This window comes from Sus scrofa, chromosome 17, assembly GCF_054392235.1.
Source record: "Sus scrofa isolate SSC_HxYL_T2T_F1_AM1 chromosome 17, Sscrofa_HxYL_maternal_Yorkshire_Landrace_v2.0, whole genome shotgun sequence".
In the NCBI taxonomy this organism is placed as follows: domain Eukaryota; kingdom Metazoa; phylum Chordata; class Mammalia; order Artiodactyla; family Suidae; genus Sus; species Sus scrofa.
Genome location: NC_139399.1, coordinates 43,129,433 through 43,147,209, shown reverse-complemented (window position 1 = coordinate 43,147,209; position 17,777 = coordinate 43,129,433). Strand labels below are relative to the sequence as shown.

Here is a 17,777-nt window from a genome sequence, read left to right as displayed (position 1 = left end):
TTATATCTTAGGGAGTATGGAAAAAAAAAATTTTTTTTAAAAGCCTGCTGGTCTCCCCAAGTCCCTAAAATATCACTGCTAAAATTACTCACTGACACCACATCCACCTCCGTGGTGCCCCAACTGCCCATTAGATGTCGGCACCAAGTTCACATTTCACACCCTTGAGCTCAAGGCTTTCATCACGCTATCTCTGCCCCAAGAGCCCTTTTTTTCATCCCTGCCTCATGTCTTACTGCTGCCCAAGCCCATCTCTCATCAGCCCCGTTGTCTCCTTGCCAAGTGGGAGAGCAAGAGAAATATCATACGGACTCATGGAAAGAGAGCTTCAGCACTGGGGACAGGGATGGGGACAACATGGGCAGACAGACGAGATGCATTCAGGCTCTGAGAGACAGTCTATTCTGCTATAAAGAGTCCAAGACCAGAAGTTAAGACATCTAACCTCAGTTCTGCCACCAGTGTTTAAAAATGTTCCCATGAGCAAGCCACAGTCCTCTTTCAAAGTCTCCCTCTCTAAAACATGAAGAGGGTGGAAGAGAATAAATACATCTGTGACTCCTTCTATACTTGACTTCTCTAGAATCCAAAAGTTGAAGGAAATCACTGGAAATTTCCATAGGGAGAGAGGTGCAAACAGCCAGCATCAAACTCAAAAACTGCATTTGCCAAAATATACAATGATAACAGCATTGTAGGGTACAATGATACAGTGTTTAAGGAGATAATGGGTTCAAATCTTGGTTCTGCATAATAAGACAATGCTTAGCTCTCTTTCCCCCTCTGAAATGTAGGGATTAAAACAGAACCTATCTCAGTTCCCATCGTGGCTCAGTGGTTAACAAATCCGACTAGGAACCATGAGGTTGTGGGTTCGATCCCTGGCCTTGCTCAGTGGGTTAAGGATCCGGCGTTGCCGTGAGCTGTGGTGTAGGTTGCAGACGCGGCTCGGATCCCGAGTTGCTGTGGCTCTGGCAAAGGCCGGCTACAGCTCTGATTAGACCCCTAGCCTGGGAACCTCCATATGCCGCGGAAGCAGCCCAACAAATGGCAAAAAGACCAAAAAAAAAAAAAAAAAAAAAAAAATAGAACCTATCTCTTAAGAGTTGTTATGAGAAATAAATAAGATAATCTACATAAAATACTCAGTACAGGGAGTTCCCTTGTGGCTCAGCAGGTTAAGGATGCAGCACTATCACTGAAGCAGCTGAGTCGCTTCTGTGGCATGGGTTTGTTCCCTGGCGCAGGTACTTCCACATGCTACAGGCAAGGCCAAAAAACAAACGAAAAACACCACCACCAACAAAAGCACTCAGTACAATGTAAGTGTGCAATAGTTAACAATTTAACAACATGACTGCTTACTGTGCATCAGAAACTAAGGTCTTCATCGGGCTTCTCTCTAATCAATCTATGTTGCACTTAACAAATCAAAACTCCAGGGGTGGGCCCAGGAATCTGTTTATGTAGTAAGATCCCCAGAGGATTCTGAGAACCAGCTGGATTTGACAATCACTCCACTACTGTAGACCATTATCAATTCAGTAGCATCTTACTTACTTACCTAGTGCGTTGCTGATCTGTTTACCCAGAGTTCTCAACACTGGGCCTGGCACATATAGTCAAAGTGTCAGCTATCATGACAGTAACAATAGGAAGATGAGGATGACTACTAGGCATTGTCAAGGCTCAGATCAAATGCTTCCTCTTCCACAAAGCATTCCCTGAACCTCTAACTGGAAGAAACCATTATTTCCTTTGAATTCTTATAGCACTTTTAACAGTCATCTGTCTTAGAGCACTTCTGTCTCACTGTATTACTTATACCTACATTGTCTCCCTTAATGGACTTGAAGTTTCCTTAAAGCAAAATCCAACTCTGGCATGTTACTTTATCACCCACAGCTCTTAATATGATGCCCTGATTACAGTATCTATTCAAACATTTGCGAGTGGGCGGATATTCAGTCATAAGCAGGACACTTTTGCCAGCAGGCAGAGTCTCCCCACTCTTACCACAACATCTTCCAAGATCTTAGTAGGGCAAGGCCTGGAATGAAATTCAAAGTGTTCATCCTCAGATTTCTTCTTTGACTCTCGCTCCTGGATCCTTTTCTCAATTTCCAAATCAAAGCCAATAGGCTGAGTGGGTGGCTTCACAGGTGGTTTCTTGGGCAAGATGGGCCCACCTTCAAGAATTCTGGGATCAAGTTCCTGTGCTTTGAATTTGTATCTGTAAGGTGAGAGTTTAAGTGATAACCACAATAAATAAATAAATGAAATGAAAACCAAGCAAATAACAAAACTAGAAAAATAATAATCGTTAAAATTACCCATCACACACAGCAACATTTCAACTCTCTCCACAGCCATTATCTCTATCTCTAGAGCAAAGAATAAATGAGACAGTCTAACATTCCTGCTACTTTAAAGACTGGGGTTCCTCTTTAAGAGGAAGCTCCCCTTTCTCAAAAGAAGTACAAGAACGGAAGAAATGAAGGATACAAAAGACAAGCTCCAGTGCTAATCGAGTTAAATTCCAGTTCCCTCCACAGGTAATAGCTGTAAAATAGTTCCCTCCTTGGGTAGCCATAAAAGGGTGGGATCTACCTAAACTAAGCACAGAGGACCTTTCTTACTGGAATCATACTAAGTTCTCCCACCCTAACCTCTGCATTAGTTTTTTTACTAGCTTATACTCCAGGATAGGTCCATACTCCCACTTTCAAACCTATCATCACAGATGCAGAGCAGAGCCTGTACCTCTGCCATAATTCCCAAGACAAGAAAAATAGCAACTGTCCCCCTAACAGAACCAAAAAGAAAATAGGCAGGTTCTTGGAATTCTTCTTCAAATAACTGCTGGTGGAACTTACTGCTGCAGTTTCTCAAGCTCCTCGGCCTCCTGATCCGCTGTACTTTTGCAGGTCACAGGCCTTGCACGATGTTTGGTTTGTAGCACAGGAGTCTGTGGGTCTCTGCATATCTTGGCCACAGATTTGGAGGGTAGCAGAGCTGTAAACCAAGATCACACATTCACCTAGCTCTCCAAGACCCCATTTACCTTCAGGTGCTGACTGGGCTGAGCAGCCCAGAGATGCCAAACCACAGAGTAGCTGGCCCTCCACTTTCAGCTGAGCACGTATCAGTCAACTTGACAAACATTCAGTCCTTTTTCCCTCTCACTCTTTATTCAGGAGTAATGATGAAGGTAGCCCTTGGGCAAATTCTGCTATCATCTTCTGAACCTAAAATCCATTTGGATCTGATGGATTCCTTATCACTGCACAGACCTGTACTGCGTTCCCGCTGACTATTTTGTTCATTATTGAAAAATAAGATTTTTGCATATTCCAGCTTTAAAATAAGGCCTTTCTAAAGACCAAGGAATAATTCCCAACATTATAAATTCCCTAAAAGCACTACATCAAAACATCAAGATCACCTCTCATAGAAAGTCAAACAGAAAAAGTAAAAAACCACGTCAAAGCATCAATAAGATCATCATCACTACTCACAGAAAGCATTGATTTACCTGACCAGGAGCAACCTTGTCAATTTTTACAACTACATAGATTGAATCTAATTTAGACCACCTTATCACAGTGGGAGACAGAAATGAAATTGACTTACTTCAGAAACAAGCCAGGCTTCAAGTGTATATAACTCTATATAGCTATAACTGTACAAAGTGTTGAATAAAAATTGCAAAAAGTAACTTTTCTTTCTATTTGCCAGGACTGAGATTCTAAGAGCAGGGTACATCAGACTCTTAAGAGTAATATATTATTTAGAAAGTTATGGTTAATATTTATATTTCCCCTAGGATAAAGAAAGACATTTCATTATTTTCATAATATAAAATTTGACAAATGGTGATAATAACAATACTAGGAAATGCTGTACTTAAAGGAACACATCTGGCTACCTAACATAGCACTAAACAGGGCTTATGCAAAAGCAGAAAAAATTAAGAAACCTTTAAAGACAAAACAACCAGATTCTGCTTTATCCAGAATACTACCCTATACTCTCAAAAACTATTTGATACCACACCTCCACTCCTTCAAACTTCTTTATCTCCTTTTTGTAGGAATTTTTTTTCATAAAGACAGACTATTAGATTCCCCTCATCTGTTCATCACCAAACCTACAAAACCACCACCATTTGTACCCATTCCTCTCTTCCAACCTCCTTTCAGAGAACAATCACTCTATCTGTGCTAAGTACCCCTCTCCTATCTGCCGGCACAGAGATTTAATCACTAGTTATCTCTTTTCTCTTTTGTATCTTCAACGTCTTTCGTGCCAGGGCCTTCTCAGCACACAGACTTGCTCTATCTCTCACCTCCCTTGATTCTTATATTTCCCTCCACTTTTGTAGTACGGAACATAATTTGTAATGATCTATTTATCTCTCTCACTGAATTAAAAACTTGATGTTAAGCAGGTCCATCTTGCTCACTTCTATTCTCCCTACAGCAAAGTAACTGTTTTGTGGTGGTAAAACATTTGTTGAATCGCTGAACAAAAACTACACAATCTTAAATAAATGTAATGCTTTCATTTTCTGTAGGTAAGAGTACACCCTGACACATGGCAAAGATAGCCTTGATGTGTAATGACATCTCAGGTTACTTTAATTCCCCCCCCACCCCCCAGCCAATTACTGACAAGGAGGATTAAGGTGGTTGATGGGTATAAGTGGACAAATGGCCGGGTGGTTTGAGAAATGCTCAACTATGTATACATTTGTTATCTATATACAGGCATATGCCAAGCTTTAGTTCAGAAGCTGGGATTTCAAATAAAGGCAAATTTGTGCCTAAGATGTAAGCAAATAGAATTCTAGGGGAGGCTCCAGCCAGGTATGAGACTGGAAAGAAACTTACTACTATCATCCTTCTTGCTCCTCAAGTGGTATCTGTTAGGGGTTCGCTTATGAAAGGCTTCGACCTGCTGTGCAAGGGGAACATATGTAGAAGCTGTCTCATCAAATGTTCTTTTCTTTCCTTTGGACAGGTTGAAAGGCATAACAATGGTGCATCCCTTTGACACTCGAGCCTAAAAAGAAAGAAGTTGTTCCCCAATGAAGTGTTACGGAAGAGCTCAGATCTACCACAAGCCACATACTCAGCAGGAATATCAAGAGAAAAAGGGCCCGTGGAAAGCCAAGATTATTATCCTTAAGTTTGTCAGCCCTTGAGCCAGGGTTATAACCAGTCTACTCCCTCTTTTAAAAAGGAGATCTAGCACTTAACAAATTACCTGTTCTGTGATGGTACAGTCAGGGGATTTTCCCAAGTATGTTAATATTTTGAAGCAATTGAGAGCAAGTTTTCTTACAATTAGAAGAGGGGGGTAGCTGCAAAGGTAGCCTACCTCCAGTCCCATTAAAAATTTCTTTAACTGGGCTTCTGGATCTGGATCAGGTCAGGTAGCTGCCTGAATCAAATTCTCTCTATGCATCCTACCAAAAACTGATTGATGAAGAAGTCTATCAATTTTGATAAAATTGATCTCTGATTTAAAACAAAACTCTTCATGGGCCTATTTCTCAAAGAAAGAAGAAGTACAACCCCAGGATTTAAGACTGCAGAAGGAATGGCTTCAACAAGTGATGCTAACTGCAAACTGAAGTAGAAATTCTGAGCCCTATAAATTTTTTTTGGGGGGGGGGCCATGCCCATGGCATGCAGAAGTTCCCAGGTCAGAGACGGAACCCATGCCATAGCTGCTACAGTGACAATGCTGACAATCCTTAACTCACTGCACCACGAGAGAACTCAAATGCTAGAATTTTTATTTAGGATTGTTACTGGAGTTCCCTGCTGGCTCAGCAGGTTAAGCATTTGGCATTGTCACTGCTGTGGCACAGGTTCAATCCCTGGCCTGGGAACTTCCACATGCCATGCGTGAAGCCGGAAAAAAAAAGAAATAAAGAAAGAACTGTTCTGGTAACAAAACTGAATAGGATTTGAGTGGTCTACCCCAACCCCAATTTTCCTGTAAACCCTGTTATATTTAAGACACAACTTTGCAGATGAGGGATTTTTTTCAAAAATTTCATAACACAAGCTATAACGAGCCTATACAATTTGTCACACATAATTCTATATATTTTTCAATGCAGTTTTCACAGCAACTTGATAAGATGCTTCCCACAGACATATAGTGATTTATCTAAGATTACACAGCTTAGAGGAGGCAAAGTGAGGATTTAGATCTTAACTCAAAAAATATGCTTCTCTCAATTATATTATTAGAAGCAGTGCCCACAATTACTACACCAGAATCCTCATGGAATTAGGAACAAGAATATTAACTTAGTCCATCAACTTACAGGAGAGGGAGGATGCTTTCGCAGTTCCGATGTAAAGTTCACTTCCTTATACTCCTCCTGGTTCTTAGGATGTTGTTTGATTCGCTCATCTGTGCGGAAGTGGAAGTCAACTGATTTGGTTACCTGGGTCACTGATTTCTTCACAGGGAGCCCTGCGTGAAGAGCAGAGTAAAACATATAGATAACAGAGTAAACATAACAGCAGAGTAAAACATAGTTTATAGAGAATTTAAACTAAGTCCCCTTTTATCCAGTCCTTTTGGTACTTCTATTACCAGGGAGCTAACTTTGTTTACTCTCCACCTATAACCCTGCACTTGAAGCAGTCCTCAGGGACACCAACGTACATGTCTTATTCCCTGAGTGCTCTTAGGTCTGAGGCCCTTCAGTAAGATGCGAACCTTAATGAGGGAACACGGGGAGAGGAACCCACCTCCCAGGCGTGGTCATAGCTCTGGAGACACAGAGTAACTGGAATACTTTTGATAGGAAAATCTAGGAATTGACTTTTTTTTTTTAATTTTTTATTTAATTTTTTTTTGTCTTTTTGCCTTTTCTAGGGCCGCTCCCGCGGCATGTGGATTTTCCCAGGCTAGGAGTCTAATCAGAGCTGTAGCCACCGGCCTATGCCAGAGCCACAGCAATGCGGGATCTGAGCCACGTCTGCGACCTACACCACAGCTCACGGCAACGCCGGATTGTTAACCCACTGAGCAAGGGCAGGGACCGAACCCGCAACCTCATGGTTCCTAGTTGGATTCGTTAACCACTGAGCCACAACGGGAACTCCAGGAATTGACTTTAAAAGCACACGTAAGGGAGTTCCTGTCGTGGCGCAGTGGTTAACAAATCCGACTAGGAACCATGAGGTTTCGGGTTCAGTCCCTGCCCTTGCTCAGTGGGTTAACGATCTGGCATTGCCGTGAGCTGTGGTGTAGGTTGCAGACGTGGCTCGGATCCTGCGTTGCTGTGGCTCTGGCGTAGGCCGGTGGCTACAGCTCTGATTCGACCCCTAGCCTGGGAACCTCCTTATGCCGTGGGAGCGGCCCAAGAAATAGCAAAAAGACAAAAAAATAAAATAAAAAAAATAAAAGCACACGTAACTAAGCATCTCCAAAAGGGAGACCCTATAAACTCCAGAGATGGTTTTTCAACCCAGTAAGCACAGCTTTTTAGCTTTGACTCCACCAATAATAATTAAGCCAGAGCAAAGCAGAACTCTGATCCCATCAGCTCCATCAGCTACTTTTCCTCCATAACTATAACTGGATTCATTCAGCTTTCTTTTCCTCTGCCTGGGATAAAATGGGAAAACAATTTTAAAAAACTGGTCTGCCCAACTGCTTTATCTTCTGTCTCAATCCTAGTTCCTTCTTTTTCTAAAACAAAGAAAAAGAATTATGAGGAAAAAGGAGGAATTAATTCTACTGGAGAAATGAGGGAAATCCTCATGAAAAAAAAAAAAAGCCCTCAAAAGATGGGTGTGACATCTACAATTAGCAAGGAACGGCCATGTTCCAAGAAAGGATCAACATATATAAAATGTTCTAGGGAATGACTATCGGGATATGACTAGTGTCCAACCTTCTATATAGACACATCTTTTTAAGCTGACTACTATCCAAGAAATTTTTTTGCTTTAGAGATTTTAAAAACTCTCTCCAAGATCATGAGAAGCACCCCCCATAAATAAGACTCCATCAGAACTAAGTTCACCTGCTCCTGCAAGAGCAAATTTCTTGAATTCTTCATTCTTTTTCCGCATCTCTATCACTTCTTGCTGCATTTTCATTCTCTTCTCCAATTCTTGCTCCTCAGTACTTTTTAGAACCTTCTGCCTAAAGAGTAAATCAGTAAAGGAGATGAAAGAGGCGAGGAGAAAGAGACTTAATGGTTCAAAAAAATCTAAAGGCATTATATAGATTAGATTCTTAACCTGTGATAAAATAATCATCAAAACCAAAAAGTATTACCTAGTAAATCAATATTAACTTAGATAACACTATGAAAAACAGATGCAGGAGTTCCTATTGTATCTCAGCGGTAATAAACCCAACTAGTATCCATGAGGATGCAGGTTGGATTCCTGGCCCTGCTCAGTGGGTTAAGGATCCGGCATTACTGTGAGCTGTGGTATAGGTTGCAGACATGGCTTGGATCTGGTGTTGCTTTGGCTGTGGCGTAGGCTGGCAGCTGCAGCTCCAATTTGACCCCTAGCTTGGGAACGTCCATATGCTGCAGGTGTGGCCCTAAAAACAAAAAAACAAACAAACAAAAAACAGGCCACTTACAGATAATAGAAAAAGAAAAAGATGATTCACCCAAGAGGAACTTTGGAAAAGGTGTTTGCAATAACAGTTACACAATCTCTTCAGCAAACAAATAAAAATTAAAACAATTTGATATCATCAACATTGTTATCAATTTAATGTGAAACGGTTTTTAAAGTAAAAAAAAAATTAATGCAGGGGAGACTACAAGGAAATAAAAATACTCAAATCGAATTGATGGCACTGTAAACTCATATATTCATTTCAGAAATAAAATTAGCAATAAATATCAATAGCCATAAAACTGATCATACTCTTCGATCAAGGAATTTCTTTCTCCTTATCCTGAGGAGATTACTCAAAGAAAAAGGTCTGCCTATAAAGATGTTCATTGATTCCTTATAATAATGAAAAAGTGGAAACTACATTTTCAACAGGAAATATTTACATATAATTTGATAGAATGTTAACAATCTATCAAAAGGATAAATGTGAAGATGTTGCAGCAGAATAGAAAATAAAATAAAATAGCCTCATGGTAACTGAATAAAGCAGAACCCAAAGACTATTTATACACTGATTGTAAAAATATGTATTTTACTTAGTGAAATGTCCAGAAGGGAGCTTGGCAAAATAAAAACTGCCAATTTAGGTAGAAAGAAGCTTCACTAACTTTTTCTTTTTGTATTTCTTTTTCATTTGTTTTAAAAGTATATTTTTCTCAATGTGTAAGACTCGAGCACCCACGAGGACTTAAAACAATTTACCTTACTGTGGTTACAGCTTTAGGAGTTTCCCAAGCTCCATGTGCATCAAACAGACTGTAGATGTACCCATCTGTAGTTTTACTCTACTGACTCTAAAGTTGAAATTCAGAGAAGAATCATACCTTATAGGTGGGATACAAGGCCCAGTGCGTCTGCCCTTGGCTTTCTCTGGGGAACACTCATTCTTTTCAGAAATATCTTGATGAGCACTGCCTTCTTCCTCTTCCTCTGGCTTCATTTTATTGTTAGAACTTGAGTTCAAAAGGACAAAAAATATCCCCTCAATTCCCTATAGCATATCTGGCTTTACCCTCCTCCCCAGATCTGCCACACATGGCTTAAACTTTCTCATTCTTTAGGACAAACATGTTTCAACAACAAGATTCTTCCAATAGTATCATCGTATCATATGTACCAATGGCCACAATAGGTAAGCTTTGAGAATGCCAGCAGAAGTCAGGGTAAGAGCTGTCTGGTGATGGCTCAGGAGGGTGGGAAAGGAATCTGACTGCTCATCATCAAATGAACAAATGCCAGACAACTAGTTGCCTCCCCAATATTTATTCCACTTTCTTTCTTATTAAAAGAACCCCAATTTTGTTTAAGGCAACAATGTATAAAGATAAAAGTATTATACTTGCTTCAACAGTCTCTACTGCAACTAGAGGGATCTAATTTACAGTTCAGTCAACTGAGGTATATCATTAAATGTTTCTGGAAATATTTTACTTCCTGATATGGGTGCTGCCCCTCTTTTTTTTTTTTGCCAGACCCTTCTTTTTCTTCTTCTTTTCTCAAACATGAATATGACATCTAGAGCTAGAGCAGGCTATCTTGTGACAATGAGGCAACAAACACAGGAAGAAGCTAAGAAACACAGAGGAGCTATCCTGAGCAACACATATGAAGAACAAACAAACAAACAGACAGACAAAACACAACTAAGGCTCACAGAGATAGTACTGAACCAAAGCCAGCAGCAAACTACTTTTAGACTGTGAAGCAAATAAAACACTATTCTTTGACCCATTCTAGTTAAATAGGCTAATACCTTCAGCAAAATACATTCCTAACTGACAAAAATAAGAACAAGCACAAAAATAAGAACAAGCACTGTGTATTCTGCTTGCTATTATTACCATAGGAGCAAAGAGAGGTTAAAAAATCTATGCCAACTGATAGAAGCTGTGGCTACTTACACTTTCATTTTTTTGGAGGGTGGAATTTCATTGATAATTACAGGAGTAGCACATCTCTTGGCTTTCATTTTTACATGATGTTTTTCTTTCTGTACCAAATTCTTCTGAGCAGAGAGTCTAAGAGATCTTCTATGGTGGAAGAATCGACAAAACTTATCTGTCAAAAATGTCAAACTACAAGGGCTATAAAAAATGGTATTATGGGAGTGCCCTGGTGGTCTAGTAGTTAGGATTCAGCGCTTTCACCAATGTGGCCCAGGTTCAACCCCTGGTCTGGGAATTGAGATCAAGCCACTGCATACTGCAATCCCCAGCCCCCCCCCCCCCAAAATAGAAAGAAAAAGAAAAAAAGTGGTGTTATTTCCAGTCTAAAAATCTAATTATCCTCTTGCCTTACTAATAGCTTTTTAAAATTCATCATAAAATGTTGGTATTTAGGTGCACCGATGTTTATAAATTTAGACCTCAATAAAGCTGATTTAATTTTGTAAGAAGGTACTAGCAATCACATATACAACTCTATCCTTTTAGAGGTATGAATAAAAGTGAAAAAAAAAGATGAGATGACTTGACCCTGTTACATAGCTAACTGCTGACAGATTTGAAACTAGAAATCAGAACTCCATGAAACTTACTAAAGTGTTTATTTTCTCCTCCTTTAGCCATGGCTTCCTATTTTTGTTAAAATATATAACATAACAAAAAGTATACAAAACAAAAATTAACTGATTACAATTGTGAAGACTCATGAAATCACCACCACAGCTAAGAAACAAAACACTGGCAGCAGGTACTATCTGGACTTTTACAGTAATCGTTACTTTGGAGTGGGGCAGGGGGTGGCAGGAAGCTGCAGCATGTGGAAGTTCCTGGGCCAGGGATCAAACCCGTGCCATAGCAGCAACCCAAGTTGCTGCAGTGACAATGCTGGATCCTTATCCCACGTCACCACAAGGGAACTCTGATCATTACTTTATTGGTTTACCATACAAACATGCAATCCCATAAATATGGTACATTAGTTTGGAAAGAAAACAAACAAATAAAAACTTTATATAATAATCAGACTACTGCAAACATTTTTCTGTGTGGTTTATTTTACTAAACATTATGCTTATGAGATTCAACCACATTGACTTACACAGTTCTAATTCCCTGATTTTCAATGCTGTAGAATATTCATTGCAGGAACATACCACTATTTATCCCGTCTACTACTGATTCTCATATATGCCTCTTGATGTACATGTTGTTGGGTATGTATGTTAAGGCATAAGATTGCTAAGTCATATGACATTGGTTTATCAACTAAAGCTATTTCCCAAAATGCTTGTACCAATTTATGCTTACAGTGGCAAATTTATGAGTCTGCAATGCTCTATATTCTCCAAAACATTTATTAGTATTGTTTGATAACTTCATCTTAGTCATATAAATTGGTACACAATGGAAACTCATGACGGTTTTAATTTGCTTTTCCCAGTGAGACTGAGCACATTTTCACATGTTTATTGGCCATTTGGTTATCTTCTTTCATAAAATGCCAGTTAAGTCTTTTGGTGGTTTTCTACTGTGTTGTCAATTCTCTTCTAATTGATTAGTAGGAATTCTTTATATACTGTGAATATGCACCTTTGTAGGTTTTAAGTGTTATAATTATCTTCTCTCAATCTGGGGTTTGGCTTTTAACTTTCTTCATGGTATCATGTGATTTTATCATGAGATAAGTATGTTCAAATACAACAATCTCCTTCCCTACAAGCATGTCAGCGCTTTTCTGGTGGATTTTATTTAAGAAATCTTTCCCTATTCCAAGGTCATGAAGATATTCTCCTATATTTGCTTACATGAGCTTTAGCTTTCACATTTAGATCTACAATCCACCTAGAACTGTTTTATATGGAGTGAGGAAAGGGCCAAGTCTCATTTTGTTCTATATGGTTACCTATTGTCCAATCATTGATTATACAAGAGGAAAAAATAAAAAGACCTTCTCTCCATAGGTCTGCAATACCACTTCTGTCATATATTATTAGCCCATATATAGGAGAGTAAGGTTCTATTTGTTGCATTGGTCTCATTTATCCTTGTAGCTTTATACAGTAATCAGCCTTGCTATATATTAGACACCCCAAAATTATTTTGACTATTCTTGGACCTTTGCATTTCTCTATAAATTTTAACATCAAGTTATCAATGTCCCAAATGAAAACCTTTGGGATTTTTACAGAGATTGCATTGAATCTACAGATCAGATAAGAAGACTTGACATTAGTCACCCAAACCATGAACATGGTATGCCTTGCCATTTATTTAGATCTTGTTTACTTTCTCTCAACACTTTAGTCTTTATTATTATATACGCAAATTTTTGAGACTGCATTGAGTACTTAATTTTTAAATCTTTATCATAGAGGATTTAAAACATTAAAAAATGAAGGAATAATATAATGAACCACTAGGTACTCATTATTCAGCTTTAAAAATTATCATCTTACAGCCAATCACATTGTCAATTTTTCTTCCATCCACCCCCTAGATTTTGAAGCAAATCCTGAATTTCCTATCAATCTTAAAAAGTACTCATAAAAATAAATACATGGAGTAATGCAAATTGCATTTATCATCCAAATCTTCATATTATTACAAAATGTAGATAAAATACAAAAATATGACTATTTGAAGACACTGGAAAGTGATCAAAAGTAGAGAGAAAATAGAGAAACATGAAAAACAGCAACTAGAGCAATTACGAAGTTTAAGAATTATGAAAAACAGCAACTACAAAGGTTGAGAATTATGAGTTAATAGCTTCTTTGCCTGAGGTCACTCCCCAAACATGGCAGGTCCAGCAGTAGAAAACTCTAGTCTCACTGGATAGAGATAATAGAAAAGAGAATTCAGGTCCAGTACAGCGACTAAAAATTTATTTATTTATTTTTATTTCTTTATTTATTTTAGGGCCGCACCAGTGGCATATGGAGGTTCCCAGGCTAGGGGTCTAATCGGAGCTGTAGCCACCAGCCTACACCAGAGCCATAGCAACGTGGGATCCGAGCCACGTCTGCAACCTACACCACAGCTCACGGCAACGCCGAATCCTTAACCCACTGAGCAAGGCCAGGGATCAAACCCGCAACCTCATGGTTCCTAGGTGGATTCGTTAACCACTGAGCCATGACGGGAATTCCCGCGACTGGAAATTTAGTAGGAGGAAAATCCTGGAAGTGAAAGAGCTGCAGGAATTCCCTTGTGGCGCAGTGGGTTAAGGATCCAGCATTCTCACTGTGGTAGCCTGAGTCACTGCTGTGGCACGAGTTCAGTCCCTAGCCTAGGAACTTCCACATGCCACAGAAGCAGCCAAAAAAAACAAAAAACGAAAAACAAAAAACAAAAAACAAAAAAACAGCAAAGAAAAGAAAGAGCTACAGAAAAGATATCACCCAAAATATGAGCCAAAACTCTGCATAAATTCCTATGTGCTACTATATATGCTAACGATGCACACCTACATATGCTAACTATGTATGTTTAGGGGAGTCCAAGGGGGTCCAGTGAAAAAGCAGCAGCTGGTGAGGTGCCCATCCTTAATAGACATAAGTTTACTAGGTAAGACGAATGAGTTTGCTGCTTTTTTTGATTCACTACATTTTCCAATATGCATATAGCAGAATGGCACACAGCTAAAGTCTTACTAGCTTGAGGTATTAGAATTCAAACATCAGGGCTGACAAAACAGTTGGAAATTTAGAGGCAAAACTCCAGAAGCAGGAGTTCCCGTCATGGCTCAGTGGTAAGGAAACCGACTAGTATCCGTGAGGACGTAGGTTCAATCCCTAGCCCTACTCACTGGGTTAAGGATCCAACGTTGCCGTGAGCTGTGGTGTAGGTTGCAGACGTGGTTTGGATCTGGCATTGCTGTGGCTGTGGTGTAGGCCGGCAGCTCTAGCTCTGATTTGACCCCTAGCCTGGGAACTTCCACATGCCACACATGTGGCCCCAAGAAGAAAACAACAACGAAAAAACCTCTAGAAGCAAGAGAACCACTGAGAGTATATACACTTAAACCTGAGTATAAACTCTACTCAGTCTTGGTTGACCACTAACATTTTCAGGGGAGACTTCAGGGAATTAGACTTACAGAGCAACTATATATACAGATATATGAATGGCCAATAATCACATGAAAATGTGATCAGCATCATTAGTCATCAGAAAAACGTGAATTAAAAACACAGTGAAGGAGTTCCTGTAGTGGCACAGTGAAAATGAATCCGATTATGAAACATGAGGTTGAGTGTTGGATCCCTGGGCCTCGCTCAGTGGGATAAGGATCCAGCATTGCCATGAGCTGTGGTGTAGGCTGCAGATGCAACTCAGATCTGGCGTTGCTATGGCTGTGGTGTAGGTTGGCAGCTGCAGCTCCAATTAAAGCCCTAGCCTGGGAATCTCCATGTGCTGCGGTGCGGCCCTAAAAAGCCAAAAACAAACCAATAACCAAAAAAACAAAAAACAAAAACCCACCCACAATGAAATATCATTAAAAAGACCGACAACACCAAGTGTTGGCCAGGATGTGGAGAAATCAATATTCTCATATATTGCTAATGGGAATTATAGTCACTTCGGAAAACATTCTGGCTATTTCTTATAAATATACACTTAACAGTATGGCCCAGCAATTCCACTCTTAGGTACTCACCCAAGAGAAAACATATTGTCCTCACAAACATCTGTAGACAACTACTCATAGCATTTTGAGCTGCTCATAACCCCAAACTGGAAACAACTCAAATGCTCTCAACTGGTTAGTGAATAAATTATGGTATATTCATTCAATAGAATTTATTATCAGCAATAAAAAGGAACAAAATATTAATACATGCAATGACATGGATGAATTTCAAAAGCACATGCCAAGAAGTCAGATATAAATGTATACTATACAATTCCATTTATAAAAATATCTAGAACAGGCAAAATTAATCTCTGCAGACAGAAATCAGAACAGTGGTGGCCTCTGATTGGGAGGCAGAGAGAGTGAGAAGGCAGAATGAACAGTAAAAAGTTGACTAAAAGGGGGCGGGAATGAGGGAGTGTTCTAAAGTGATGGAAATGTACTATATTGAATTATGGTGTCACGGTTGCATGGTGCTATATACCCTTGTCAGTACTAATCAGACTGTATACTCAAGATTTTACTATATGCAAATTATACTCCAATAAAATTTGTTAATTTTCTTAAATGAAGACGATTTCATAACATTAGAAAGAAAGACAGCAAAGCACATGAAGACATGACCATTTTGGACCATTACTTAAAATCAACATACAATGAGGTTATAAAGTAAAAAGAAGAATTGCTGAGTGTCTTTAGGGAAAAATTGCTAAGGAATGAGATTATAAAAATTAAAACACATGGTAAAGCAATACCTACATGGAAAAATTATTATAGACTAAGACATTATTGACTCTTAACTATTATGTGTGAAAGGAGTTTTAGCCATCTTTTAGCCATCAAAACCAAGTGAAAATAAAACAGTAGATAATTTGAATGATTACCTACACTTTCCTATTCCACCTTCTGTTCCTTTCTGGATTGGGCGTCCCCGGACTAAAATAAATCTGAGATCTGAGATAAATGGCACTAACATTTTACCTCTTTATGCATTTTCATAATGCAGTTATCGTTTACAAACTACTGTCGCATATTATCTAATTTGTCAGTTTCTTACAACAAGCCTAGAGAGATACAGTTATTATCAGTAAACTAAGGTTTTTGAATAGTAGAGGAACCTGCCATTAAAACAAACAAACAAAAACAATTCACATCTTCTGACTCTGAGAATGGCTAGCTTTCCTTCATACCATCATTTCCAAAAGCATCTGAGAATTCAGTCAGAATGTGGGGCAATTTTAGTAACCATATACATATACAAAATGGAGAAGCTAAGACACACACTATCTTGCATTCTGAAGGAATTTCTAGGATACTGGGTCCCTTTTAGGTAGGCCTCACTTCACAATCTAAATATGGAAATAAGAGTTCCCATTGTAGCTCAGCAGTAATAAACTCGACTAGTATTCACCAAGACATGAGTTCAATCCCTGGCCTTGCTCAGTGGGTTAAGGATCCGGCGTTGCTGTGAGCTGCGGTGTAGACTGCAGATGCGGCTCGGATCCTGAGTTGCTAGGGCTGTGGTGTAGGCCAGCAGCTACAGTTCTGATTCAACCCCTAGCCTGGGAACTTCCATATGCCACACTGGTGCAGCCTAAAAAGACAAAAAAATAAATAAATAAATATGGGAATCAGAATCAACCAAGAGCAATCACTTAAGTCTCCTGTGACATATACCTAGCTGGTTGAGATCCCAAAGAAATCTTTAATTAAAATGGACTTCTTCACCATAAAAAGATTAAAATAAACATGTATAATACCATCCTCACAAGGTGATCCTCTTTTACCAGCATGAGGCTTCATAAAGGGCAATTTCATTACTTTTGAGCAATAGTATTATAAATACTCTGCCACTCCTATTCCTTGGGAATATTCTAGGTGACATCAAAGTATAAAGCAATAATAGTCCTGGAATTTAAACTCTGTGGATGAGTGGTAATTAGTAATTCCTACTAATTAGTGGTAATTAGTAATTCCTAGTCAGATTTGTTTCTGCTGCACCATGACGGGAACTCCTAGACGGTGAAAGGTTTTAAAAATCTAACTTGAGGAGTTCCCATTATGGCTCAGCAGGTTAAGAATCCGACATAGTATCCATGAGGTTGTGGGTTTGATCCCTGGTCTTTCTCAGTGGGTTAAGGACCCGACATTGCCATGAGCTGTGGTGTAGGTCACAGACGCGGCTCAGATCTGGCATTGCTGTGGCTCTGGCATAGGCCGATGGCAACAGCTCCAATTAGACCCCTAGCCTGGGAACCTCCACATGCTGCAGGTGCGGCCCTAGAAAAGACAGAAAAGACAAAAAAAAAAAAAAATTCTGCATTACTATAAGCTGCAGCATAGGTCACAGATGCAGCTCTGATCCACTGCTGCTGTGGCTGTGATGCAAGCCAGCAACTGCAGCTACAATTCACCCCCTAGCCTGGGAATTTCCACATGCCACAGGTGTGGCTATAAAAAGGAAAAAAAAAAAGACAAGAAAAAAATCTAATTTGAATACTCTTTTGGTTAGTGCCATCT

At 39.4% G+C, this 17,777-nt stretch overlaps 1 protein-coding gene across 50 annotated transcripts in view; it reads right to left on the bottom strand.

The window, feature by feature from the left end:
• The window catches only part of TPX2 (TPX2 microtubule nucleation factor), a 53,702-nt gene that overhangs the window by 13,054 nt on the left and 22,871 nt on the right, over positions 1–17,777 (bottom strand). For all 50 annotated transcript variants that reach the window (XM_085003505.1, XM_085003496.1, XM_085003514.1 and 47 more), the window contains 7 exons: positions 10,580–10,708; positions 9,503–9,631; positions 8,060–8,181; positions 6,344–6,495; positions 4,893–5,064; positions 2,877–3,015; positions 2,017–2,233 (listed from right to left, as the gene is read on the bottom strand). In XM_085003505.1, the coding sequence (XP_084859631.1) occupies positions 2,017–2,233; positions 2,877–3,015; positions 4,893–5,064; positions 6,344–6,495; positions 8,060–8,181; positions 9,503–9,631; positions 10,580–10,708 (1,060 nt within the window). The remainder of the gene's footprint in view (positions 1–2,016; positions 2,234–2,876; positions 3,016–4,892; positions 5,065–6,343; positions 6,496–8,059; positions 8,182–9,502; positions 9,632–10,579; positions 10,709–17,777) is intronic.